The 26,914-nt window shown below is 40.4% G+C and overlaps 1 protein-coding gene across 28 annotated transcripts in view; it reads right to left on the minus strand.

Annotated features, from left to right (window-relative positions):
* The window catches only part of RBMS1 (RNA binding motif single stranded interacting protein 1), a 219,968-nt gene that overhangs the window by 13,131 nt on the left and 179,923 nt on the right, over window positions 1–26,914 (minus strand). For 15 of the 28 annotated variants that reach the window (XM_086355749.1, XM_086355684.1, XM_086355744.1 and 12 more), the window contains 4 exons: window positions 23,305–23,396; window positions 13,923–14,080; window positions 11,946–12,025; window positions 803–918 (listed from right to left, as the gene is read on the minus strand). In XM_086355749.1, coding sequence (XP_086211875.1) covers window positions 803–918; window positions 11,946–12,025; window positions 13,923–14,080; window positions 23,305–23,396 — 446 coding nt within the window. The remainder of the gene's footprint in view (window positions 1–802; window positions 919–11,945; window positions 12,026–13,922; window positions 14,081–23,304; window positions 23,397–26,914) is intronic. The other 13 variants (XM_086355769.1, XM_086355792.1, XM_086355716.1 and 10 more) reach the window with 1 other exon arrangement.

Consider the following 26,914-nt stretch of genomic DNA (forward strand, 5'->3'; position numbering starts at 1 on the left):
GTGGCAACCTCTGGACAGTACAGACTGTAGAACATTCTACTGAATGGCAGTTCCTTAGACATTCTTGAACCAATATGTTACTTAAAAAAACCCAAAACAAAAGAACAATTTATTTATGGTTAGTATGGGGAAATGGAGGGCCAACATTTTTATTAAGAAATTGAGCTCTTTTTCTTTTTCTAAAGAACATTATTGAAAAGAATTAGGTAAAAAATACCTGAATGACAAATATACTATTTATTTTAATAATATTTAAAATAATTTCTAAATAAAACTGTAATTCTAAGAAATCATAACATTTAAGACCACTTGTGTGGTGGGCTGCTGTCCATGGGGTCACATAGAGTCGGACACGACTGACGCGACTTAGCATGCATGCATGCATTGGAGAAGGAAATGGCAACCCACTCCAGCGTTCTTGCCTGGAGAATCCCAGGGACAGGGGAGCCTGGTGGGCTGCTGTCTATGGGGTCGCACAGAGTCGGACACGACTGAAGCAACTTAGCTGTAGATGTGCATTTCTTACAGCAATTTAAAATGCTTTATTTTTTTTTTTTTAAATAAATGCTGCTAACTGGTAAACACGGCTGTTTCCACCACCTATTGTCTGTTGGGAGAACCATCACTCCCTTAGCTGTGTATTCACTGTGAGAAGTCCTCACGTGACACTATCTGGATAATGAAGTTTTAACCCTAGTCCCTATTTTAGAACGTGATAACCATGTCAAGATGCTGCGCATGTAACTACTCTCGTATTTTGCGTGATGACACAGCCCCACAGAAGTTTCAAGAAAGGACTTACAAGTCTCACCTCTCCTTCTCTGTGCCAGGGCCGTCCATTTGGGATGTATTTGTTTGGGTTCTGTCTCTTCTTCTGTCCGCCATCCGCAAATTTACACAATAACGGTTCTGTAGGAGCTGAATAAACAGGGAAAAATAACAGGAAACCAGAATTGTATGTGTCTACAAGTGGTAAAATATAACTGAATTCTTTTTTTTTTTAATAGGAGCAGTGTTGGTGCTTGAAGGGAACTAAGAGAATACTTCAAGGCAAAAGTTTATTCAGACCCTTAGAAGAGGACCCACTGGTGAGAAACAGTGCACAAAATGTTAGCTGTTTACTTCAAACTGGAGTGTAATAAAACATTTAAAGAGCTATTCCGAGGAGGCAAAGGCAGCCTTTGATTCACTTGGGTATTTCTTTGGGTGTGGGCCCTCTTCAACCCCATCCCTGTGAATCTTCAGATGTAACTAGGACGGTCACCCTCCCCTCCTCCACTTAAAAATGCTCCTGTAATTTTCCATTGTAATTCCTCAGAGAGGTCTTCACTTCCTCCAGGAGAAAACAAGTTCCCCTGTATACTGCTCACACTGTACTTTTTTTTTTTTTATAGGCGCTTACTATTTATTCATACGATTTTAAAATTTTTAATTTTTAAAAAATTGGAATGTAACTGCTTTACAATGTTGTGTTACTTTCTGTGTTACAACAACATGAATCAGCCATAGGTACACATACATCCCTTCCCTCTTAAGCCTTCCTCCCACCCTCCCCTTCCTACCCTCTGGGGCATCACAGAGTACCAAGCTGGGCTCCCTGGGCCATAGAGCAGCTTCCCACTAGCTGTCTGTTTCACACATGGTAGCGCAGACACTTCAGTGCTACTCTCTCAGTTCACACGCCCACCCCCACCCCCGCCACATTGCATTTTTATTTGGAGCATTTATAATACTTTGTGAATGTGGCGATCTGTCTGGTGTCTATCTCCCCTCCAGAGTGTAAGCTCCGTGGGGGCAGTGACTTCTGTTCATCCCTGTTACCTCTAGTGCCTAAGTGTCTGGCATACTGCAAGCACTTATTCCCTCTTGGGTGAACCAACGAATGAATACAAACAGGTCTTATTTATTCTGGGGCTGAAGCAGGGAAACAGCTATACCTGCCCACTGTCTTTAAAGGTTTTTTTGGGCCTTTAATCATCCCACTTGGAGTTGCTTTACAATATATCCGCCTCATAAAATGATCCCAAAAAACTGTCGAAGAAAAGCAAAAGGTGCCTAAGATGCACAGACTTTTCTCACCAGGGTTACGTCTTCATTAGCCAAAAAAAAGAAAAAGGAAAAAAAAAAAGGCAACAACACAGTAGGCCACCCATAACTTCTCCTTTTTAAAAATGTTCTTTTCTGTAATGCAAACAGCAGTGTATTCCTAAAAGTTGTGCATGTTTCAGTATGTTTCTAGTTAACATAATAAAGATAAGCACACCTTCGTGTCTGGCTCTTACATTCAGTCCTTTGTCTACCGTGGAATGGTGATTACTACTTTCAAGTTCTGTTTCAAAGTTAAATAACCATGAAGAGAAAAATATTACTTGTGGAAAATTTACTCCTTTCTCCTTTGCCTCTTATTATCCTAATTCATCTCTTATTTTATATCACTATTACCCACCCACTAATGACAGGGTGTGGAAGCAATAGTGTCTCTCAGTACTGCTCTGCCAAAAAAACAAAACATAACCAAAGCCCCACTGCCATTCCTCCTCGCAGGCTGTCCACTGGTACTCCTCTCCCCTCTCCCCGGCTGAGCTGCTCCAGAGGGACGGGCTGGCACGTGAGCTCAGGTCTGAATGGCAGCTGTACTGCTATGGGTGTCTGGAGGTGCAGGCAAAGCTGTCCTGTGTCTGGTGAGACACGTGGGCCCCACCATTCACAAAGGGGCCCTGAGTTTCCCTTCTGACTCCATTACCTCCCCCACCCACTGATTTCCTGAGCGAGGAACTTCCATTCTTCCATTTAAGGCAAGCCGGGTGTGATGGACGATGGACAGGGGCCAAATCCTACATTCCTAAACCACATTCTCTGTCTCTTCAAACAAAAAAAAAAGCTACTGACTTTTGGAAATTTCCACCTCCACCAACAATCACTGAAGGTAAAGTAAATGGATGTAGTGAAACCAGAGAGCTTTCTAATCACTGACAGTGCTTTTAATCCTGCAACTGGCCCTTCAGAATCAGATGGAAATGGGATGGAGAAAAAAAGACATTCAAGCAGAAGTGAAGAGAGTGCCTGTCGAGGCCGGCGATGCCTCATCCTTGACTTCTGAGGACAAACTGAGAACTTAGAAAGAAACAAGAGCTCTCTCTCCACTGATCTAGAAAGGTCCTTATAGTAACAAATGTTTCCTCCAATGACATCTGAGGGTTTTAGGATTCTGTCTCCCCATAACCTTGCGGAGCAAGAGAGAGTAAACTTGATGGTGCCGGCACTTTGTGGGGCTTCACTTTGGGGAAGTGCTTTTATCTAGAGGCATTATAAAGATCAGCTCCAAGACTGAAACTTAAATTAAAAAAGAAAAAAAAGTTCCCTTCAAAGGGAACAACGCAAATGCACCATTTTTTCTCCATTAGCAGAGAAAGAAGGTGACCAAGTCAGAATCATTCTGGATGTTCCCCAGGGCTGCCCAGGCAGGCAGATGCGAATGGAGGCAGCTGGGGAGCCATCGCTGGGGAGTGCCAAGGCTGCGCCTTTGCTGAGAGGCCAAACAGGCCTTCCCTATCTGTGGGAAGGTGCTCCCAACACATTTTCATTCATCTCGACTAAGCTCTGTCAACGAAAAAGCAATTTCAGGCAACAATCAAGCCTGCTAAAGACGTGTAATGAGGAGGTAAACATCAAGTGAGCAATGACATGTTTGCAAATATATCATTTAAAATGAAACAAATGGAACAGAATGTAGTTGAATCTTACAAAGTGAATTACATTTGCTACATGATTCTGCACTGTCATTAAGATATTTTCCTTCCTCTAAAACCAAAAAGGTAAGTCATTAAAACAGTGTGTCTATTGGCAGGTGTCCCATATCTTAGGAAAACAAATTTCTTATTTCAAAGAACTACACCCCAGTCAGAGAAGGCAATGGCAAACCACTCCAGTACTCTTGCCTGGAGACTCGCATGGACGGAGGAGCCTGGTAGGCTACAGTCCATGGGGTCGCTAAGAGTCGGATACAACTGAGCGACTTCACTTTCACTTTTCACTTTCATGCATTGGAGAAGGAAACAGGAACCCACTCCAGTGTTCTTGCCTGGAGAATCCCAGGGACAGAGGAGCCTGGTGGGCTGCCATCTATGGGTCACACAGAGTCCGACACGACTGAAGCGACTTAGCAGCAGCAGCATAACCCAGTAGAAATGACAGTTTTCAGACAGTTGTTGGGTCGTTGCTTCAGGGAAAGAAGCAACTAGTATTCTGTGTGAGGCAACATACAATTCTAACCACTTCTTTCCTCTATTATTATGTTCTCTGGTCTGTTTCGCAGTTGAAATTTTCACCAAGTGCCTGATCTCTGGCATCAACAGTCCCTCCTAAGGGGCTGTGAGCCACAGGGGGGATGCCCACGATGGCTTCCTGCACATCTCCACCAAGTTGTGTCCTTACCCATCTTCTGAAGTTTAGACTCTGCAGCGATTTATTTAGGCTCAACTGTCTTTCCTGGACACCTACAGTCAACATCATTTCTAGAATGCTTGCTTTGACTAAGCACTGTAGCACATGATCAGACCTCCCGGACATCCTCCTCACTTATCTAATCCAACTGCTCAGAGGACTCCAAGTTCTCTTCTATTTCTAACAAAGTGGCGTTTTTCCTAACCATGTTCTAACAGCTGGAGAAACGACTGCCCCCCAGTACTCCTTTTTTTCTAGCTATGGAGCATTTTATCCCAAATAACAGTCTCTAAGACATAGACTGCCTTTGATAGAAGCTTTTCTATCAGTTTTGGAAAAGTAGCCCACTCAGCAACTATAGGAGCTTCCCTGGTGGTTCAGATGCTAAAGAATCTGCCTGAGATGTGGGAGACCTGGGTTTGATCCAGGTTTCTCCAGGGTTGGGAAGATCCTCTGGAGAAGGGAATGGCAACCCATTCCATTATTCTTGCCTGGAGAATCCCATGGACAGAGGAGCCTGGTGGGCTACAGTCCATAGGGCTGCACAGAATCGGACATGACTGTGTGACTTTCACTTCACAGCAACTGTAATCAGCTTTCTTAATGATCACTGTCAGCTACTTTCAAAGTTCTTCAACTAACAACATGCAAGAAACTATCCAAGACTCTTAAAAATTTCGATTTAAGGATCCAATAAATACTATCCTTTTTTTGTGTTTCCTGTTTCAGTCCCTTCTTTGTTTATAACCAAACCTTGTGGTCCTCTCTACCATAGGGGGCACAACTCTGGCTTCTCTCTGCAGATGCATACCTCCCACACGGGCTCTGTTAGGGTCTATCTCTGCTTTCCTGACCCTTACAGAGTGGTTCCATATCCCATTCAGCTTTCCATGTCAGTAAAATAATGGTTAACCAACATTCAAGTCAGGTTAAAGAGAAACCAAAAACACAATATTTTCCCATCACTCCAACATAAATATTTTAATATTCTATATTTACTACTTTTCTAAGTCTATATTTATTTTTCATTTTTGCAATGATAGGGGCTTTTATCATTTACATTGTAGCCCTTTATCTTGCTACAGAATCTTTTTTTTCTAATGGTTACATAATGTTCTATTTGAAAAGGGATCATGTATAGTTTCTTTGTTCTTACAACTAACACTGTGTGAACATCTGTGTGTGTTATATATTTTATCTCTTTGGTCCCAGTGCCAATGTGATGCTAGTGGTCAGATTCTATGCTGGTTGGAACAATGGATATAGATTAGTCTTTCTGGGTTTGAATTTTGGCTTTTCCATTTACTAGCTAGTGATTCCAGGCAGGTCTCTGGTTTCATAATATGTGCAATGGAGACCATTAAGAGTGCTTACTTCAAAACATTGTTATAATTACTATATATATAAATATATATAAACACACAGAACAATTAAATAAGTATTAGTTACTATTATTATCATCACTATGACAACAGGAGGAGCTCAAATTCTGAGCTGTGGCTCCTTCTTTGAATTGTTAAATTCTTGGGAGAGGAACTTCTGGTTTAGAAGTTATAAACGTTTTTAGGGACTGGCCTGTTTTCCTTGGGATTTGATTCTGTGAGATTTAAAGAGCTGGCTATGGTTGCTATGTTGGCTTGATGTAATTTAAGTTGTAGTTAGGGATGAAGTTACTGGCAAATGCCTTTTAGAAAACTGTTTCATAGTAACACCTAAATCTTTAACTCAAGATCCTTATGCTTTAATAAAATCTTACTTCACTATTTATGAGCTTCCCAGGTGGCGCTAGTGGTAAAGAACCCACCTACCAACGCAGAAGACATAAGAGACATGGGTTTGATCCCTGGGTTGCAAAGATCCCCTGCAAGAGAGCATGGCAACCCACTCCAGTATTCTTGCCTGGACAAATAGATGGACAGAAGAGTCTGGCAGGCTACAGTCCACAGGGTTGCAAAGAGTTGGGACAGGACTGACGTGACTTAACGCGCACACACCACTATTTACTATTCCTCTCTAGCAGGACCTGACAGTAGAAAGGTGTAAAACTGACTGGAGTGGGCCTGCTGTGGGCTGGGTGTGATCCACGGAGGTAACAGCTGCCTGAAGGCAGTCTCCTCCTAAACCTGGCACAACACTCAGAGTGTCTTCATCTGAAACATGGGCACATGTCTGGTTGAGATCCCCTGTCACTTTTTAAAAACCAGACTTTCCTTCTGGTAGAGAATAAGTTTTAGTTTGGATCTGCAAGACAGTCGTCACCCCACTGGCCTCCCAGGATGGTTCCTGTCCTTCTGGTTTCTCGGCGATGATTTACTCATGATTTACCTTTGGAGGGAACATCTCAACAGAACGTGCGTTCAGACTCTGCTCTATTGTACGCACTAGGTGAGAGAGACGGGAACCATCACAATCCCAGAGGTCTGATCACATTGTCCTAAAGGTACCAGGACCATCGCACATGTCTTCAAGTATTTCTTTTGTCCTAGAGTTGCCCAAATTTTCTGTTTTTTAACAGAGTAAATGAAGCTTAAGCCAAACATGCAGGAAACGAAATGGGCAGTAAAAGCCCTTGAAAGATGTCCAGCCTTTTTACTAGATTTGTAATTTTTCCTCTAAACATTACCTTTTCTGCCTTCTGGCACTGAACAAGGCCCAAATAATTTTACCTATATATGGAACATTCCAGAACATGGATAAAAGCAGTTTTCAAGCCCTGCCGGGCATATACCCAAACTGAAAAGTCAAGGTAACACAGAAAGCAGATGGAAAACAAGCTGGGGTCTTTGGATGGAGTCGGCCAGCAGTCACACATGCACTTCACTGGAGCTCCATCGCCTGCACAGGAGAAGCTTCAGGCAATGCAGAATGAAGAAGCTTCAGGCAATGCAGCAGAATGAAGCCAGCGTGAGGCTGGGAATCTAACAAGCAACTGCATATCCAGTGACTAGGCACTTTTTTTCTTAAAAAAAAAAAAAACAAAAAACAAAACTCTCTGCCCCGACCACACTAGGTTGTCTTCACATTCCATTAACGTCACGGAGAGGTCCAGAAGGAGAGACGTGATCATACTGCCTTCTGCAGCACTGGATATGCGTGTGGCCTTTGTCCATGGGGTGCGTGTTGTGCGAAGACAGAGGGTGCAGGGCAAGCAGCCCTAGGAGAATTCCAGCTAACATGCCGTATGCATTTGCACTCTCTTCCAGGAAGGTACTGGAAGAACATTTTCCAGACAAATCTCTGAATCATGACCATGAGTGACAGTGTCTTTGCCTTGGGCACATCTCCTAATTTGGACCTCAGTTCTGCCCATCTCTTGTTGCTAACATTCTGTGTGGGAAAGCACCACTGTACTATTTCTCCATAATGGAATTTTTATCAACCCAATAGGACATACTGCTTTTAAATGTCTATGGAATTCACCTAGATTGTCTCACAAAGAAGTCACTGTCTCACAAAGAAGTTCTTTTATCCTCGTGGTCCTTTCAAGTAAATGTGACTAAGTGCAAACCAGCTAGCACTCAAAACCAAGGTAAATCCAAACAAAAGAAAATGCTTCAGCATTTTCAGAGAAAAGTGAGAGCCTGAGTGCAGAGAAGGATAGAAGGCAAGGCATTCTGAGAAATTTCTTTTTCAACATAAATTGTAATGAATGCTTGAAGAATCTGCCATAAGATAAAGCCTTTGTGAAAATATGGTAATATCAGACACAAAAGCACAAGATTTTTTAAAAAGCAGTTTCAGAAAGAAGACTGCATAAAATGTTGTGATGTGGTTGAGTGATTTTTATGGAACTCTAAACATGCATTACCAGGCCCCATATAGGGGACCGAGCTTCAACACCCTGGCATGAAGACAGTGCTGGCAGAAGGATGGGTGGTATTGGAGAAATGACATAGCTGAGCTCCTCCTGCTTTGCCATCTAGAGACTTTCTTTCTAGTGTCACGCAGTGAGTTAACTGCTCAGTTTGCTAATTCTCAAAAAGTGTCTTTGGGGGACTGTGTCTAATGTGTGTTTCTTTTCTATACTTGGTTCCAATGTCACATGCAAATCGCCAGTCATGCAACAATCGGAGTACTCTGACAGAAACCATCCTGGATAATTCTGCTTATGCCAGCTAAACAACTTGCATCATTAAATAAACCATCCTCTGACTGTATTTGTGAAATGTTATGTCTGCCTAGCAATAAGCCTACATTATTTAAACATGAAAGTGGAGGCCCATTCAATTTAACCTTGTCTGACAATATTTTTTCTTTTTCATCTGGTTCTACTGAAAGTAATCATATGCACTCCATGAAGAAACCCATGTGACAGAGCAGTCAGACAGGTAATTGGAGGGGAGAGAGAGGCATTAATAAACAGACTGTTAGTCAAAGATAATTCTTGTATTTACATGGACAGAAAACAATCCAGACATGTTGAAAATGGTTTCAATTCTGGTGTGGGTTCTCCAGTCCACTGGAGACTTGTTTTGGGGAAAGGTTGTTTACTGAACAGTGGGCTTCCCAACCTGCATTGCACATTTCAAACTCCTGCCAAAACAGCAGCTCAACCACTTATAGGCAAAATCTATCCCAAAAGACCATCAAAATAGCCAGCCACAAATCTTGTGATAAGCACTCCATCTGAAAAATGCTCTTGAAAACGCTTTGGTAAACCTCTGCTAGTGTAGGGCGATGCACAGGCTTTTGGTGCCTACCGCAAAATTAACATATAAAACACAGCCCTCACCACTAAAGAACTTGTAGTCTAGTCGGGAACCAATACTGAAACACAGGAGAGATCATCACACATCAGAAAATGGCATAAAGTTAAGTCCTGGTTCGAATATAGAGAACGGCTTGACCACACAGCTGTCCTCCCTAGGGGATGCTCCTCTTGGAGAAGGAACTGATCTTGCTCTTACATCCCCTCTGACCCTCAGCACTACTTGGAAGAAACTATTCATTATTAGCTGCAAAGGTGCAGAGAATCTTACAATCATTTACATGTGGTTTGGAAATCAGGTCTTTTTTGTTTTTTTCCTAGAATGGGTGTGACCAACAATCTTCAAATCTACTTCAAAGAAAACAGTTAAATGACACAACCATGAAGTCCTTTGGAGAAAAAAGGAAACTGGCCAACCTCAATTTGTGACATGCTGAGATCTATTTTACTCAGGGAACTGGAAGATCTTATCTTAAGCTGATACAACATCAAAATAAAAGGGTGCTGTGGTGTTTTTCCTTCTTGAAATTCCCCTGTTGCATTCAAGAGCAGGCTGACAAATTAAGGAGGTCATAGGTGTGTGGATGAGCAGCCCTTCGAAGGGACTCAGGTAATTCTCTGGGGTCCTGGCTATGCAGAGGACAGCAAGGGGAGGGAGCAGGGCATGGGGGCAGCTTGTGCAGGGGCCTTGCAAGGCCTGCAGGGCAAGGTTGACAGAAGGCTCCCGACGTATGAAATCTTTCCCTTGTCTTTACTTAGTTGGAGGGTAAAAACAATCCCTTCTTATTTTCTTTAATTTCAACTCAAAAGAAAACTGCCTAAGAAAAACAAAAAAGGAAGCTTTTTCACAAGGCTGAGTTCCTTGAAAGAATGTACTACCAAGTCTTGTATTTTATGCTTCAAACTCATGTCAGTAGGCAGTTCAAGCTCACACACAGCCATGCAAACTGTATCCTATCAGGTTTCGGTGTTGAAGGATGCGATTAGTTCATGGTATCGCCGCACATACTTATCAGTTCTCTATGAAGTGGGACTCACCCGGATACCGAAACTAAAGTGGATCCCTAACCACAATCATCAGCCATCCAGTTAAAGATGGAGCCTTAGAGCTACAGGAGAATAAATACTAAACACCAGTTACACATGCACACATAGGAACATCTTCCAGTTTGTGGTTAGCCACTTGCACGCCAGCTTGTAAACAGTGTTGTCTTGGTAATTAGTGTAGTTAAATTTATGCAAAATAACAAACAGTTACTGGTGCTTAGTAAGGTTCAAGTACTGAGATAGGTGTGAAAACCGAAAGATGAGAAAACAGGCTCTGCCTTCAAGGAGCTCAGTTTAGTGCACTGACATGTGTAAACCTGTTAAATTAAATGCTGCCCTACAGGTGGGTGTCCTCAGGGAGCAATGCAGACGGTAACCCAATGGGAGCAGAGAAGGCTGTTGAAGTGGGGAGGCAGGCCTTGACCAGAATCTTGAGGGGTGAGAAGGGAACAGCCAAGTTAAAGGGAATGGAAGTGAAGCCATCTCCTTAGGACTGTGGTGCGGGAGCAGTTTAGGGAGAGGGCTGTGCAATCTGGTGAAAACTGTGAAGAACTACAGTTTAGGTAAGGGTGAGAGGCTGAGTGAGGCCCAGTGATGCTGAGGGTCTTGTCAGGCTGGAGCTCACTGTCTTTCAGAGCAGGTTTAGTGGGAGTCAGAGGAGGTGTGATGTTGAAATGAAATCTCCTGAGGTGCACTGTTCTCAGTCAAGACAACACAGGTCAGAGCAACGGCAGGAGGAGGCTACAGAGGAGCGGATGGAGGGGCCATCGCAGGTCAGTCCAGGCACTGTAAGCAGGGAGGGCGCACACATGTTGAAATCATCTAGAACAAAGGCAGCAGTTGGGGTAGAAAGTACCATTGTCCTCAAAGGATATGATTGACAGAATATTTACTGAATGAGAAGGTGTGTTAGAGGATGCCTTTAGCATCCAGGGAGGAGAGGTTTCCAATCCTCTGCAAGGCACACAGCTCCTTACCAGTATGTCTGCTTCCATTCATATATACATTTTCATTTTATACATACATATTCATTTTATTTTTTGAATTAAAAAAAATTCATTAGGGTATAGTGATTTACTATGTTGTGTTAGTTTCTGCTGTATAGCAAAGTGTATCAGTTGTACATATACACATATCCACTCTTTTAGATTCTTTTCCCATACAGATCATCAAAGAGAACTGAGTGGAGTTCCCTGTGATAAACTGGAGCTTCTTATTTGTTGGTGTTTTTCAGGTCTGTCCTGTTCTTTTGCCACCCCATGAACTGTAGCCCACCAGGCTCCTCTGTCCTTGAGATTTCCCAGGCACCAATATGGGGTTGCCATTTCTTTCTCCAGGGGATCTTCCTGACCCAGGGATCGAAACTGTCTCCCGCAGGTCTCTTGCACTGCAGGCAGATTCTTTACTGCTGAGCCACCAGGGAAGTCCAGGTTCCCATAATCATCTATTTCATACACGGTACAGTGCTGTGTATTTGTCAGTCTCAGTCTCCTAGTTCATCCCTCCCCCTCCCCATCACTTTCCTCCCCGGTAACCATGAGTTCGTTTTCTACATCTGTGACTCTATGCTTCCATTCACATTTAAACAGCTGGGAGAAGTGAATTTTGAAGTCTTTTTGGAGATCCAAAGAAATAAATGTTAAAGAGCTAAATGAGGAGTGTTTTGTTCTGGATATAAGAGTCACCACATCCTAAAATTATAAATAACAGAAAAGACTACTAATATAATTTTAGACAAACAACATACCAGAAACTCCGGGTGGTGTCTTAATGAATTTTCCATTAAAATGACCAATAACAGCTTCACACTTTTCTGTTGATTCCATCCTATTTATACATAAAAATAAGACATAAATAATCAAAGATATCTTAATTTTCATTTCGTTCTGTGCACATGAATACAATCTTACAGGTTTATTTGATACAGATGAAACCTAACAAAATGTGAGTGATAAGAAAAAGTGCGTTTATTCTCTTTTAGTGTTGTTTGCGTGTTTCCATGGTAAAATGAAAACTTGATGACCAGATACCTTCAGAATCATAAAAGAAATAAATTATACCTTTAATCAAGCACACAAAATGTTTAATTTTTTTCTACTTGTTGAAATGATAATCAATACACAATAGCTTTACTAGTTATGATACTGAATCAAAAACAAAAATACCAGTTTAAACTACTAGTGTATTTAGTGCTGCTAGGACACTGCTCATTTTAGAGATGGTCTTTCCTTTTACTTATTCACAAAACGACAGACTCAAAAGTCATGAAATGAATTGGGGCTGAACAGAGGATGTGTCTTACAAGTTTTTCACTTTAGCTTCAAGTTTAAAATTAGTGAAGTCAATTATGTTCCTTCTTTGCCTTCTTGGCTTTAGAGGAAGAATTAAAGGATGGAGCCTGACAACTTATTCTACATCTGCAGAAACATTTCGGGGGAATTAAATAATTTTGATTTATTTTTCTTTAATGGAGGAAACACTGAATAATCTGTTCAAAATGCACTGTACTCCTGGACTACCCAGAATAGTTGCATTTTGATTTTAATGGGTGGTAATTAAAAAGCATTAGAATTTAACTGGGTTCCATCTTTGGATACAGAAACGAAAGTCCTTGATCTGCTTTCAGAAGAACACCCACAGAGGGCCGATTTTCAGATGGTGCTGGGCCTTTCACTGTTTCACCTGATCCTTTTAACCCATGAAGTGCACAATGGGTTCTGGCCTTGGTGACTTTCCACTTGTAGAATATTTTAGTTTTATTATAAAATCATCTGGTCTAACAGAAAGAGCAATGGGTTGAAAGCCAGAAGAACCAAGTACTAGACCTTGCTTCATTGCTTGGCAACCCCATCACAATGTCCTTTCTTTAACTCAATTCTTTTTATATGTCAACGTGTGAACAATGCTTGCTTTGTTGATCTCACAGGCCTGTGGTAGATGCGACTGTCATCAAACAGGATAAAGTCAGCAATTTCCTCCCCCAAATCAAAGTCAATACTTTAAAACATGTAGACATTATTGGTTACTGCACAGAATTAATAGGGTGCTAAGCGCTGTAAAATCAGTTTTTGTATGTGGGCTTTCAGATTTGAATTATGTCAAAATCAAAGGAAGCAAACTAACCACTGCACGGAAGCACCCTTTCTGGGGAGGAAGGGATAAAAGTAAGATGAAGGAAGGAGGATGCTTTAGATATGTGCAACATTTTACTTCTTAAAAGATAATTTGAAGCAAAAACTGTAAAGTGTTATAATGTGTGTGACAACTGGTGCTTAGGTGTCTGCTGTACTCTTCTCAATGTGTGAAATATTTCATTAAAAATCTAATTTACTGATTTTATTGATGATGAATCAAAGTTCTACCTAATGAGACAAAAATACCGATTTATTTATGAAATTTAGGAGCCTGCAGTTATTTTTTTTAAGCAGTTTAGGCAACCTGATCGAATTAGTCAAAATATTAAGGAAACACACTTGCAAAACTATTGCTCATGTGGTATTTCCTTACCCTAAGTCTCCAAATATTTAGGGTCCTCAGGTTCAAGAATTCCAGTGAGTTTCCAAAGAGCTGGGGGAGATGCAAATTATTTTTTGTGCATAATTTAAGTTCATGGTACAACTGGCTCCTATAACCCTGGCTTAAATTCTCTCTTCTTGCTCAATTTTTATTCTCCAGGAAATGTAGCAGAGCTATTGTTGACACGAAGATAGGGCAGTATGCTCACCTAGCAAAGCCAACACCACGACTCGTCCCACTGGAATCGCGTAGTATCCTTGTAGAAATCACTTGTCCAAATGGTTTCAGCATATTTTCAAGTTCTTGCTCATCCATGGACAGTGGCAAATTAGAAATATACAAGTTGGTAGGATCTTGTTCCTGTTGCTAAAATGGAACAGAGAATTATCTGTTAATTTCTAATACAAGGTGAGATATTTACATGAACACACTTTTACTTAACCACTCTCTGAGTTCAGGTCCCTTCAAAGTACTAGCAAGTGAGACCACTTGCTATAGAACACCCAAGTCACCCTGGACACTCAACAACAGTGTCTGAAGCTTGGACAATCTGGGCAGGTCAGTCACGAGCCTACCAAACCATTCTTGGCAGGTTGGAAGTGGAAGTGCTGGCAGGCACTGCTAAGTTGGAGAGGATGCCCTCATGCAAGTACAAGTCTCAGCCATTTGCAGTGTTCTGCAAAATAACTAACCTTGACTCCACTACTATTTTTAGGAGCCCATTTCGGGCACACTATTGCACAGATGGTGGTTACTGCTAATAATTTAATCCAGAGACACATGATGGATTCTGGACCAAGTCATCCAAAATTCAGGGGTAGTTTGCCCAAATTCCCTTCTTTTGCTCTATGGTGGAGTCCTTACTACCTTGATCTGTGATCACCAAAGGAAAATAGAGGGCTCTTAAGTTAACAAAAATAAAAAACCTACAAAGCCATACAAAATGAAAGACTAGAGGCAGAGCAAATTTTAGAATCTGGATAAAGCTAAACTCAAGTGTAGAAGGGGGTAGGGCATTCTGGGAAATCTTTGCTATTCAAAGAGTGATCTAGGAGCCAGCTGTGATGGAATTACCTGCAAGCTTACTAGAAATGTAGGATCCCAGGTCCCATCTCAGACTGATGTTATCAGAAACTGCATTTTAACAAGATCTTCAGGAAGTACAAATGCATATGAAAGTCTAAGAAACAACAATTAGACCATTTCCCACTCACCCTTCCATTGCAGAAGTAAAATCAGCTGAAATCAAAGATAAGAACTGAGTTTTCTGAGAATCAGTAACTGCTACGTATAATTTTGCCTTTTTATACAGTTCATGGGGTTCTCACAGCAAGTATCTTGATTTACGAAGAGTTTGGTGTTAAATCATGAGGAAATAAGCTTACATGACAACTGGAGTATTTTCTGAGCAAATAAAAATTCACCATGGCAATTATGAGATTAGGATGGTCTTAACTTTAAAATAGGCTTTCCTTTGATATTATTAATCAACTGTATCTTTACATATTGAACTATGCAAGTTTATGATTTTAACAAGCACTACTGTGCCGTGCTCAGCCGCTTCAGATGTGTCTGACTCTTTGTGACCTATGGACTGTAGCCTCCAGGTTCCTCTGTCCATGGGATTCTCCAGGCAACATGAAGGTGGGTTGCTGTGCCCTCCTCCAGGGGATCTTCCCAACCCAGGAATTGAACCCATACCTCTGGCATGTTCCTGCACTGCAGGCAGGTTCTTTACCCAATGAGCCACCTGGGAAGCCCAACAAGCACTATTAGCAAAGTCATTAATTGATGTTTTAGTCTTAGGCCTCAGAAAAGTGCACTCGTCATATTTTAGATTTTCAAAATATATGTGAAGTACAGTACTTGAAAAATATATGTGAAGTATACAAATGTTTGGATTTGTACAAAGTTTCTACTATCAAATGTTATTCTGTCATTAATTAAAAATGAAATAAAACTTCTCCTTTTAGATAATCTGCAAGTAAAAGTGAGTACTGATCTTTCACACTATACCTAAGTTGTAAGACTTAAAACAGTAATCTGGTATCCCAGAAAAGGGTAAAACACCCTGGTAGTTCCAAGAATTAAAGTTACCACAGACTGAGAAACTATGGGCAAAAAGTACTCTCTGTGACCTCCTGGTTCTGACAGAAGGCAGCCTGCAACCCCCAGTCCCAAAGGAATGAGCAGAAGCTCCCAGCTTCTCGGAGGTGTGTCAGGCGCAGTTGGGTCCAATAAAAAAAATATCAAAAATTTTCAAATGTTCAATAGTAAGCCAAAAACTTAATCTCCTTAACCCTTGACAGACTAAATAAAAATGGCTACTAACCTTGCTTCTGGCTGAAATTAAAGTCATTGTGAAGTGAAGTGAAGTGAAGTTGCTCAGTCGTATCCGACTCTTTGTGACCCCATGCTGTAGCCTACCAGGCTCCTCCTCCATGAGATTCTCCAGGCAAGAATACTGGAGTGGGTTGCCATTTCCTTCTCCAGGGGATCTTCCCGACCCAGGGATCAAACCCAGGTCTTCTGCATTGGAGGCAGATGCTTTAACCTCTGAGCCAAAGTCATTGTGGTACCACTGATTACCTTACGCAGAGCAAAATCTCCCACTGACAATTACATAAAGTGTATCTTTAATATATAAAAATTGCAGAGTGATTTAATGCATAACAATAGATAAAAGGCTTCAAAATAAGGGGGAAAACAATATGTTCTTATGTATCAAATTTTTCAATTCTTTTGAGGTAGGCTAAGAGGTAAAATCTCCATTCCTTATTTCCACTTCACTCACTACCTCCTCAATTTCGCCCACTTAATTGCACAGCTTCTCAATTAGCTACCGCATGTCAGCTCTAATCTCCTAAGTCCCTGAAGCTTTCATGGAGTGCATAAGACTGTATTTGTTCCTGTGGAAATCTGGTCCTTAGCTGGCAAACACAGATGGGATCCTTTCTTTCTGAAGGTGCGTACTGAGGGGCCCTGTAACCTAACACAGTCCAATAACATTTACAGTGTATCCTGTACATTCCAGACCCTCTTACACAATAATTATGATGCCAGTCCCGTGTTCCAACAGTTTACAGTTGGAGCTGGGGAGATAGAAACACACGAAATGAATGCTGTAATGGAGACGCGTACAAATCCCAATGGGAGAACACACAGGGCAGCTTGTCTTTAGTAGGGAACACTTTTCAGGGAGCATGACATTGAGACCTGAGAAACATGCATAAGGCACGAGGCTGAAAACCAGACTGTAAAAAGCTATCCAAGGAGTTTGACTTTTTTGTCAGTCATTCCTGCTTAAACTTTTCCACTTAAGGAGTGCAGCAGCAAAGAGAATGACTATGTCTCGTGCAGTGTGTGGGCAATGGAGAAAGGAGCCTTGCTAAGGCTGCACAGTTTCCTTGAAGCCTTGTGCTTTATCTGGGGGGGGGAGGGAAAGGTATGTGAATGTTGCAATCTACTCCCTAATTATCTGAATTTGTTTCAATATAGAACAATATTTCTGACCTAATACTTTGGAGTCATAATGATACTCCAGAGAGATAAGCCATATTTATTCTGTAATTTCAGGTACTCTGGTGAGTGAGGGGGTAGGACTAGGAAGGGGGAACCACAGCTAGAAAGCCATGCCCTAAAAAGTGGGAAGCTTCCTGAGGCACAGACGCAAGGGAGTGATGTGATCAAACCTATCTTATTAGAAAGGTTTCTGAATCATGCTTAGTCAGATTCAGAGAAGCTGGGAACTCCCTAATTAAGGAGCATTAAAACACTCCTGGGACAAAGATATGGCATCAGAAATGTTATGTAAGAAACATGTATCATAAACATCATGAGCTTTCCTTTTGGTTTACAATTATTAAAATCTAAATGATGAACATTTAAGACTGTTTAAGAATGTTCATAGAATTTGTCATCTGTGAAGTATTTTCAAAAGAACTAACAATGTAAGGTAACTAAGTGCTTTCTAAATCTGTGTTTTACTGGCTATGATTAAAATATCAATTACTATTAAATATTAAATATGAATATTTAATATTATTAAATATAATTATTAAATTATTAAAATATTATTCTTTAAAATGCTGATTCAACTTGAAAGTTTACCAATGAGGAAAAAAATAATTAAAAGCGCTAAATCAGAATCCAGAAATTGAGCTCCCAACCCACTCTAAGATAGGTAGATAAGGTAGACTAAATATAGGTAGGTATTTCCTATGATTTTAATGCATTTGTTTTCAATAGCAAAAGGTCAGTCAATTAGCTCTTTTCATTGGAATGACCTCCAGGGCTAATGTTATTTATCTTTCTTTTCAAACGGTCAACTTCTTCTGCATACAGTTTTACTAAAAAAATAAAAAAACAAAAATGAGAAGCAATTCCAACCTGGCAGCAATGGCCACAAAAATATCTAATCACCAAAAAAGGGTCCCTGTGTTCTAATCATGATACACTCATAGTAAACAGAACATACAGTACTTGTAGTAAGGGGAGTGGTTCTTGAATAAGGGCAATATTGCGCCTTTAAATCAGGGACAACTGTAATTCTGTTTTATGACATGCAATGCTATGTCTGAAAAAACAATTACTCTGTAAATTATGGGTGGTCAGACATAAAAATGCGGCCAATAGGCCTCTTTATATCCCAAGGCGTGGAAAGGGTTCAATGGCTTCTCTAACAAGTAGAAAACTAGATCCCACATTGGCCATGAGAGGGATAAATGGCTACTAATGTTCACTTGAGTAGAAAAGTAGGGCTCAGAGGTCCCACGTGGTGTAAAGCACTCAGTCATCATCTGAAAGAAATTAACAAAAACCTCCCTGTGCGTGTGGAATGGTTCCTAAAATGCAAGAAAGGGACTTGGCAGGAAGACCAGACATCTGTTTTCTCTTGTACTGAATAGGTTCACCAACCAGCAGATAGCTGCTTACGGGCATGTGAATGCAAACTGCTTGAAGCATGGTAGACCTCTGTGTGGAAGGGCGATTAAATTCCTGCTTCTTTGACTGCCTATTTACTGAAAAAAATTGCAAGCATACCACTAGGCAAATAACATGGAATGATGTGCTGACCCCCAGCAGGTCGGAAGAGGTACTGCTGAAAGGCCCACAGGAATCACTCTATTAACCAATGTTGATTTGAGTTTCTTATCTTTTTAGCTCGTTGTCTGGGGTTTCTTTCTTCTTTTCATAGATTCTGAGTCTTTTATTTTGAAAAACGCACACATTTGAAACAAATGCCCAGTGTAACATAAGTGGGAATGACCTTGAGCCTTTTGGAAAACCTTCTGGTAAATTTCATCAGGGTACTCAATGGACAGAGCTCAATAAATATAATTTTTAAATGGTCCATTCTTATCGCTCCGTATCTGCCCAAGCTGGGAAGTTTTTCTCATGCTTAATTGGCTTCTTTGGTCATCAACAAAACAAACATTTAATATCTACCATATGCCAAGTACCAAGCAAGGCACTGAAATTAATAAAACAATCACTGTTGTCCAAGGCTCTCCATTTGTAGTTTTATAATTCAGTTTTGAATATTTGTGGAGTCCTTTTTCAACTCAAGTAGCCAAAATGTCAAACAATATTATATCCCCCCTCACCTACTAGAATGTCCCTGAATTTTTTTGATTATGCAAAAGGGCAAGCCTTTAATATGTGGCAATGTGAATTTTCAAAAACTTTATAGTATCCAGATTAATTAAAGGAAGTGGACAGTGACAGGTCTCTTATCACCCAAACATAGGAGCCAGGCTTAAACTTCTACAAATTGTCTCCACAAAAAGGTACAAGTCAGATAATCCTGTATCCAGACGGCATAAAGGGGCCAAGTTAACTCCACATACTCACATCCATGGTTCTACGGCATGGAACAATGGACCCTCTACCATTTAAAATACCTTTTGTAACTTTAATGATATAATAAAAAAGAAATCAGGTCCAGGAAACTCAGTCATTCTATAGACCTGAAGAAATTCACGATGTGCAGGATGTTGGCACACTGCCAGTGTCTCTGAACCTCTGCACTGTTCATTCCCCGCAGATGATGGAGGAAGGGATCATTTTTCCTAGCCAATTTACAGTCCCAAGCTGCCTAAGGAGGTCTTTGAACAGTGCTCATTATCAGTCCACGGGAAAGCTGGCATTCAAAGCGCACTGTTGACACGAGACATACAGTGCCAATCTATACCCACTCTGGTTCTGACTAAATGCATTGTAAAAACTCCTTCAAACAGCATATAGTTAATACACTATGCTACTCAGGATCACTGGTACTGAAAAGATGCCTAGGTTCGTGCTCATGAGGCCTCTCTAAATAAGGCCTCTGCATTAGCCCTAGTAGATTGTTAAAATAGGCCTCTTTCTAACTTTGTTTCAGCAGAAGTCACCAAAAAAAAAAAAAAAAACAACCCCAAAAAATGGGTGTCAGGCACACCCACATGCCTGAGTGAGAAACCAGACCTCCTAAACAGAGTCTGCATAGGAACTGGCTGAAGCCTGGTTTTGGATGTTCAGCTGACCACCCACCTCCTGTCTGCTCGGGAGAGACTGAGGAGGCTGGGAATGAACACGCAGGTGGAGAGAACCACTGATGTGTTCTATGACGTGTTCCATGCTCCCACCAACTGGGCTTCTTCCTGCACCCTCCCTCCCCCGCCCACCACCAGCCAAGCAAGAAGGGCTTCAAGAGACCCCTCACGAGGCCTGGTCTGTGTGTCCTCTGGAGCTTGGTGGATACAATGGATCAATGTCTGGCTTAAGCCTGAGGAATCTAAAAGGCAAAAGGCTGACTGAAGGGGCCTATAAGTGTGATTGGGAGGTAACTAGTTTCCCACAGACAGCTGGCAGCCAGATCAATGTGGGCCACACAAGACGGAGCTGGCGCAGGGTTGTGTTAGATCCACCCAGGAAGGCTGTCCTGAAGGACAAGAAGTCCAAGAAGAAAAGGATTGAAGGCTGACCCTTAGATTCTCAGGAGCTGAGGACACTTCTTCTCTAGGGTGAAGGAACCACAGGGGAGAGAGCAGAGCATTCTACTAGGGAAAGCATCAGTTTTCTGTCTGCCCAGAGAAATCAACACCACATCACATAACTGTCAGGTCAAGAAGCTTTCCCATCCTTCACCACTGTTCCAACCTGGGACGGGTAAGAAACCACAGCTAGCTATGGAAGAGTGGGAAAAACACACATTTGGAAAATAGGAAAGAACGAACCATGTTCCCATCCCAGGACAAGCTTACTAGTTAGAGCAGACCAGAGCTGGGGGGAAGGCAGAAGTTTTAGTATTATACGGCACACAAAATTTTGCCAAATAAACAGGACTGGACGGGCATCACACACTTAGCGTTTAAATGTGTTGTTGAAAAATCAGACATTCAGTATCAAAATGTTAACCATGTGTTACACATCTGTGTGTTTGTAGACACATAATAATAGATGGTTGTACTGGGATGTATTAATAATATTTCACATTTTTTCAAGTAAGAAAAAAAGCATTAATGCATTATCATTAATCACAGCCTCCAATTTCCTAAAATGTCACTAAATACATGTCTTACAAATCTGTGTGTGTGTATGGGTGTGTTTGGAAACATGTAAAAGATTGTTATTGGGATGTAAACTTACAAAATATCACCTCTTGATCACCAAACTATCAATGTGTGGTTTTCAGCAGACAACTGCTTTGTAAGCTGTGATTTCTTTTAGCACCAGCAACATCCAAGACGCACATCCCTTTTGCTGACTCTCAGAACTGAGTTTTCAAAACCTTTACACAATTCTGAGATTTTATTAACCATATTTGGAATATAACTTGAGACTTCCCCCTTAAACCTCTTATTTAAAATACTATATTGAGGTTGGTGTAAATACATAAAGGAATGGCTGAAAATGTATTTAAAGACAATTATATTCCCTGAAGTTTGTACATGAAAAAAATCAAGGGGCATTCTAAAGAAAAAAATTAACCAAAAAGGCATGAAATGAAAGAAGCAGCTGAAGGGACTTTTCAAAATAATGAGAGTTGCCAGAAAAGTCATGGGATCTGCCCTAGATTTCATCCACGAGAGGAAGAAACAGGAGCTTCACAGAGTAGAGGAAATGGACAGAATAGAGGGAAAAATACAGTTCTTTTCTGATCGTGCCTTCAAAGTCCTGCTTAGAAAACATATGGTTACCCACGGTTTACAGATACATATTAAACATTCTGTAAACCATAAACAACACAAGTATTGCATATTACAGTTAAACATACTAAAGCCTCATAATCACCATCTTTCAACAATACCACAAGAAGGTGCTCTATATTATGGACAAATAATTTAAAAATCAGGGTGCCCTTACTCTAGAGAAGATGTGTTCTTAGTATTTACAGTTTATTTTAGTTTCTTACTCTGGACTTTATCTTACCCTAAAGGTCTAAAAATATTAAAAGTCAAGGATAACTTTAGAAAGGTGATCAAAGTGTTAGTCACTCAGCTGTGTCCGACTCTTTGTGACCCCATGGACTGTAGCCCACCAGGCTCCTCCGTCCATGGGGTTTCCCAGCCAAGAATACTGGAGTGAGTAGCCATTCCCTTCTCCAGGGAATCCTCCTGACCCAGGGACTGAACCTGGGTCTCCCACATTGCCGGCAGATTTTTTACCATCTGAGCCATCAGGGAAGCCCCTTTCATCAACTCCTGAAATCTTTATTCATGTTGATTCTTTTAGTTAAGGGAAATCGCTATTCTGGTAGCTGCGTATTTGTCCTTCAACCGCTTTAAGGGCTTAGCAAGTAACTTATTTCACCCAGGGTTCTTTAACTTTCATAAATCTCCTTCCCTTATGGAAATGTGAATGCTCCTCAGGGAAAGATCACAAGCTACTCTTCAGAAGAAGAAGAGGACAGCACAAAATTACTTTGTACTTCAAGAAACTGGATAATATAAAAGTATTGATCTTTTGAAAAGAGTAAGTACACTAGGTATGATAAAACCCAAGTTTACATTCAGGCAATAAAACCTGGAGCACAAACACCACTTCTATGGTAAGAGTTCATTGAAACTGTAGAATTATTAATTTCATTAATAATCAATGTCTAAAAATGTCTCTTTTATACAGAGGAAATATTATTTGTAGCTGACACTGCATTACAACGACTAGTATATCTGTACAAGTCTACATATGTGATAAAGTATATTATTCTTTCAGAACATGACATTCTGAAGTACTTCTAAAATGTATTAATTCCTTAAACATTGAAAATTTTAAATTATTTTAAAAAATAAAGTACAGAGCTTTAGTCCACAAGTACCCAATTACCTGAGAAAATCTGATGCTATTTCTCCATTTACTTACGGGGTTACATAATCTGCTATGTAAAATTTTATACAGTTGTAAACTTCTTTTTCACACATAAAATTATGAGGAATTGTCTTTGGCAAAATAGCTGCTACTGAGGATGTGAAGGCAAGGGGCAAATGTCCCCAGGTAACTGTGACTCGCTGGGATGGAAGGAGAACTTGCATGGTGACAGGAAAAGCCATGTGCCCAGATTCAGAACCAAAGCCAGAGACCGGAGGAATAAGCACCAGACCTCAACTCACCTTTGCCATTTGAGCTTGAACCCCACTTGCCTTCAGGGCAGACACAGCCTTCTGAGCTGCTGCAGGACTGTCAAAGTCAACAAAACCATAACCTGAAATGCAAAACACAATTAGTATTTAAGCTGTTATTTTATGATTATGTAAAGAGGGAAAGGATGACTCCATTTGGTCTCTGAGGCAGGCAACAAAAATCAAAGCCCTGACGTTCTGACAGTCCCAAGCTTTATAGCTGCACTGCAATGTCCTCCCCAGGCTGTCCGTCCCGCCTATCTGGGCTCAGTAAGTTTCCCTTCAAAGTTTAAAAAAAAAGGAAAAAAGAGAAACCAGTTTATTTCCTTTTCCAGATCTTTTTCTCAAGTGTCTGTACTTGCTGGAGTGAGGCAGGGGATTGGGGAGGAAGACATCCAAGTTATCAATCAAGATTAAAAAAAAAAATGGGCCGGGGGAATCAACTTCAGGAAAAAAGTAGCATTTTTAATAATTTGGTAAGAAAGATGGAGCTATCCTACAGAGCTTACAAATATTTGTTTATTCTGTAAATTGCATTTTTGAAATAAATTCAGTACAACCATTGGATACTCCAAATATAAAATAATCTACATATTAGAACTTGTTTAAAAATATTACTTATTTATCTAAAATACAGCTCACAATCTCTTCAAAATAAATAAAGGGCAGGGGGGAAATGGCTCCAGAAACCCAAAAGAGCTGTTTTCACGTTCCTGGTCTTAAGTCTAAAAACAAAACATAATAAAACAAACAAATAAACAACATCCTAAGAGAGGCCCTGGTTCAAAGCTTATTTATCCATAGCTTTTCAAACATTTTAAACAAGCTGGTCAGCTATTTTCCCTGGCTATAACAAATCAAAAGCAGGAAATTAGAGGAAAGAGGGGTCAGGTTGAGGGTAGGGCTGCTACAAAGTCATATGGATGGTACCTAGTGAAAACTAACAGCAACCAGTAAAAAAGGAAAACAATACAAAGAGCAGGCGTTACAGAGCGTATGAGCAACAGTTCCATGAACCTCACCAATCCCATAAGCATCACTGTATTAAATCAGGCAATCACTAATGTGCCACTATGATAAGTCTTAAATTACTAAGAAAAGGTTCAACTGTATTTAAAAGCACATCAGTGAAATGATCAGGGTTCCAGGCAAAAATATCAACAGAGATCTACTTGGGACTCAAACCTATTATCAAATTAATGTTAAATGAGTAAGAATATTTTGAAAAAGGAAAGTCTTGTCTGGAAGTTACACAGAAGAGGGGCCAGGCCTATCATTTATTTATAGATATTATAAAGCTACAGTAATTTAGACAGGAAGGAACTAGGGTCAAAATATACACATCAACACGACAAAACAGAAACTTCAGAAGTAGTTCAAAGAGTGTGCAGTGTTAGCAACAAAAATATTGGCCTGATAAAAAATTAGTGAACTAGACTATGAATTACAGAAATAGGTATTTTAGAGAGACGAGTATCAAAGCTAAAACAAATAGCAGCTTCTTTCTATTACTTGGAACTGTGATGGAATAAGGCTTAATTTGATTTTGACAGTGAGTAGAGAAATACCCAGGTTGGAAGGAAAAGAGGAGGCTGACCCAGGTAAAAACAGAGAATGCTCCTCAACAGCCAGGTTAGAAATTAGGTTAAATATACTTCATATTTTTTTAGAAATCTGTTATTAACGCTAATATGCAACCTATTATGAAGATGCATGTGGGCACACACATTCTCACTCTCTCACGCTCATACATATTTTATTACCAAGCAGAACTTAAGCAGGTCATAAACGGACACCCAACTACATTGAAATGATGTAATATCTGATGGATGTTTAAGAGTCCTTCTTTAATTTTATTGTTATCAATAAATTACAGTAAGATGAAGATCCCAAGTTTGATGTTAATGTAGCTGAAGTTTCTACTCAAGTACTGTGTTAGTATTATTTTATCTGTTATTTCCTTATTAGGAAAAATCCATAATGGCTGCATCTTAGCTAACTGTTTACATTCTTTTCTGGCCTTGCCCAATGCCACTACACAGCTGTTTCATAAATATTTGCTTAAAACAAATATAACGTGCTTATGCATGCAACCGTGTGCTCTTTCACTTTCCCTGTTATAATACTTTCAAGTAAATATAAGAGTATATAAATGGGTCTCACAGATTCTCTGGGGTTTCATTATTTAAACATGTGTACAGATATTTTTGAAGGTGGGAGTCACTAAATAACACAGTATCCTCTCACTGGAACCCCAGGAGGATTCTCCCAGGTCTTGGGACCAGGCATAGTTACGGCATTTCTGCTTCTTGGGTTTTCTTCTACACTGAGATTACTGAATCATGGGAGTAGGTACGTTATTTTTGGTTTGGCAACCAGGAAACGCAGGGCCATTTCTGTAGTAATAGGAAGCTTCCTGCTCTTGCCCCTGTTTTTCCTTTGGTCTGATTTGTCCTCACCCATTTTGTGTGCGTTTGTGTTTTCTGGTCTTATATGCAACTCTGTAAACACTGAGCACAATCAATCCTTTGTAAGTTTTTCCTGGTCCTGAACTGGCATGTACACTAGAGCTGAAAAGCATTTAAACACCTTTTGTTGGCTAAAAACTGGCAAAAGTTGAAATGTAGGAGAGCAACTGAATAATAAATTTTTAAATTTAATAACTACAGCAACATGTTATTCAGAGCAATGTTTCCTTCAGCTTAATTTTGTCTTCTGGAGAAAGGCCCCCAAATATGTTTTGTGACCAAAAAATGTACTATGACCTCTAAGGTCTCTAATTTTCAGGTATGAAATTCTTTGTTCGTTTCAATCTCTAAAAATTAGTATACAATACAAGCACTTTTCATTTATACTAATCTTTTTTTTTTCATTTATACTAATATTCTTAAGCATTACCTATATTCATCCACCCACCCCACCTTCCCAAGTTATTTATAACATGGCTACTAACATGTTATCAGTCTTTATAGTGAGCTATGCTGTTTTTTTTTTTCTCACTCGTCCCAAAATTACTTTTTTTCAGGAGCTCTTTCATTGCCCGTTACAGAATTTTATAAATCCATTCCTGCTTACTCTCTCTCCTCACCCACTCATCCACACCCCAGATATCTATCATTTTTCCTTTCTGAGAGGCCTGTGTGACACACAAAAGCCTTATAAGGTTTCTATCACTGCCCCCACATACTAGCCAGGCTCTCCTACGACTCAATTTAGGAGAAATTCTCTAGGAGACATGTATCGAAAACTAGTTCTGATTTATACTTATTTAGAAGCCCCACAAATCTCCCCACTAATCTTTGGACTCTTGTCAAATATCATGGGTTTATATTATTATAAGATGTTAGGTTTAGTATTTTTTTTTTCCCACCAACAGCATTTCTAGATCACGCTAAGCATCTGTGGACTTTTGGTTTCTTGGCAATAGGGTCGTGTTGGAGAAGAGTGTGAAACAGTAGTGTCCAGGGCAGAGGTGTGATAGAGAATTCACTCAGGGAGGCCGCTCGGTCCTCTCTCTCACTTAACTAGGGCAGCTCTGCTTTTTAACACACTGACCTATGTGAAGACTTCTTTTTTGAGGGAGAGGGAATTGGGTGGGGTC

Source organism: Bos grunniens, chromosome 2, assembly GCF_055505025.1.
Source record: "Bos grunniens cultivar Pamir isolate PY7600 chromosome 2, Bosgru_T2T1.0, whole genome shotgun sequence".
NCBI lineage: Eukaryota > Metazoa > Chordata > Mammalia > Artiodactyla > Bovidae > Bos > Bos grunniens.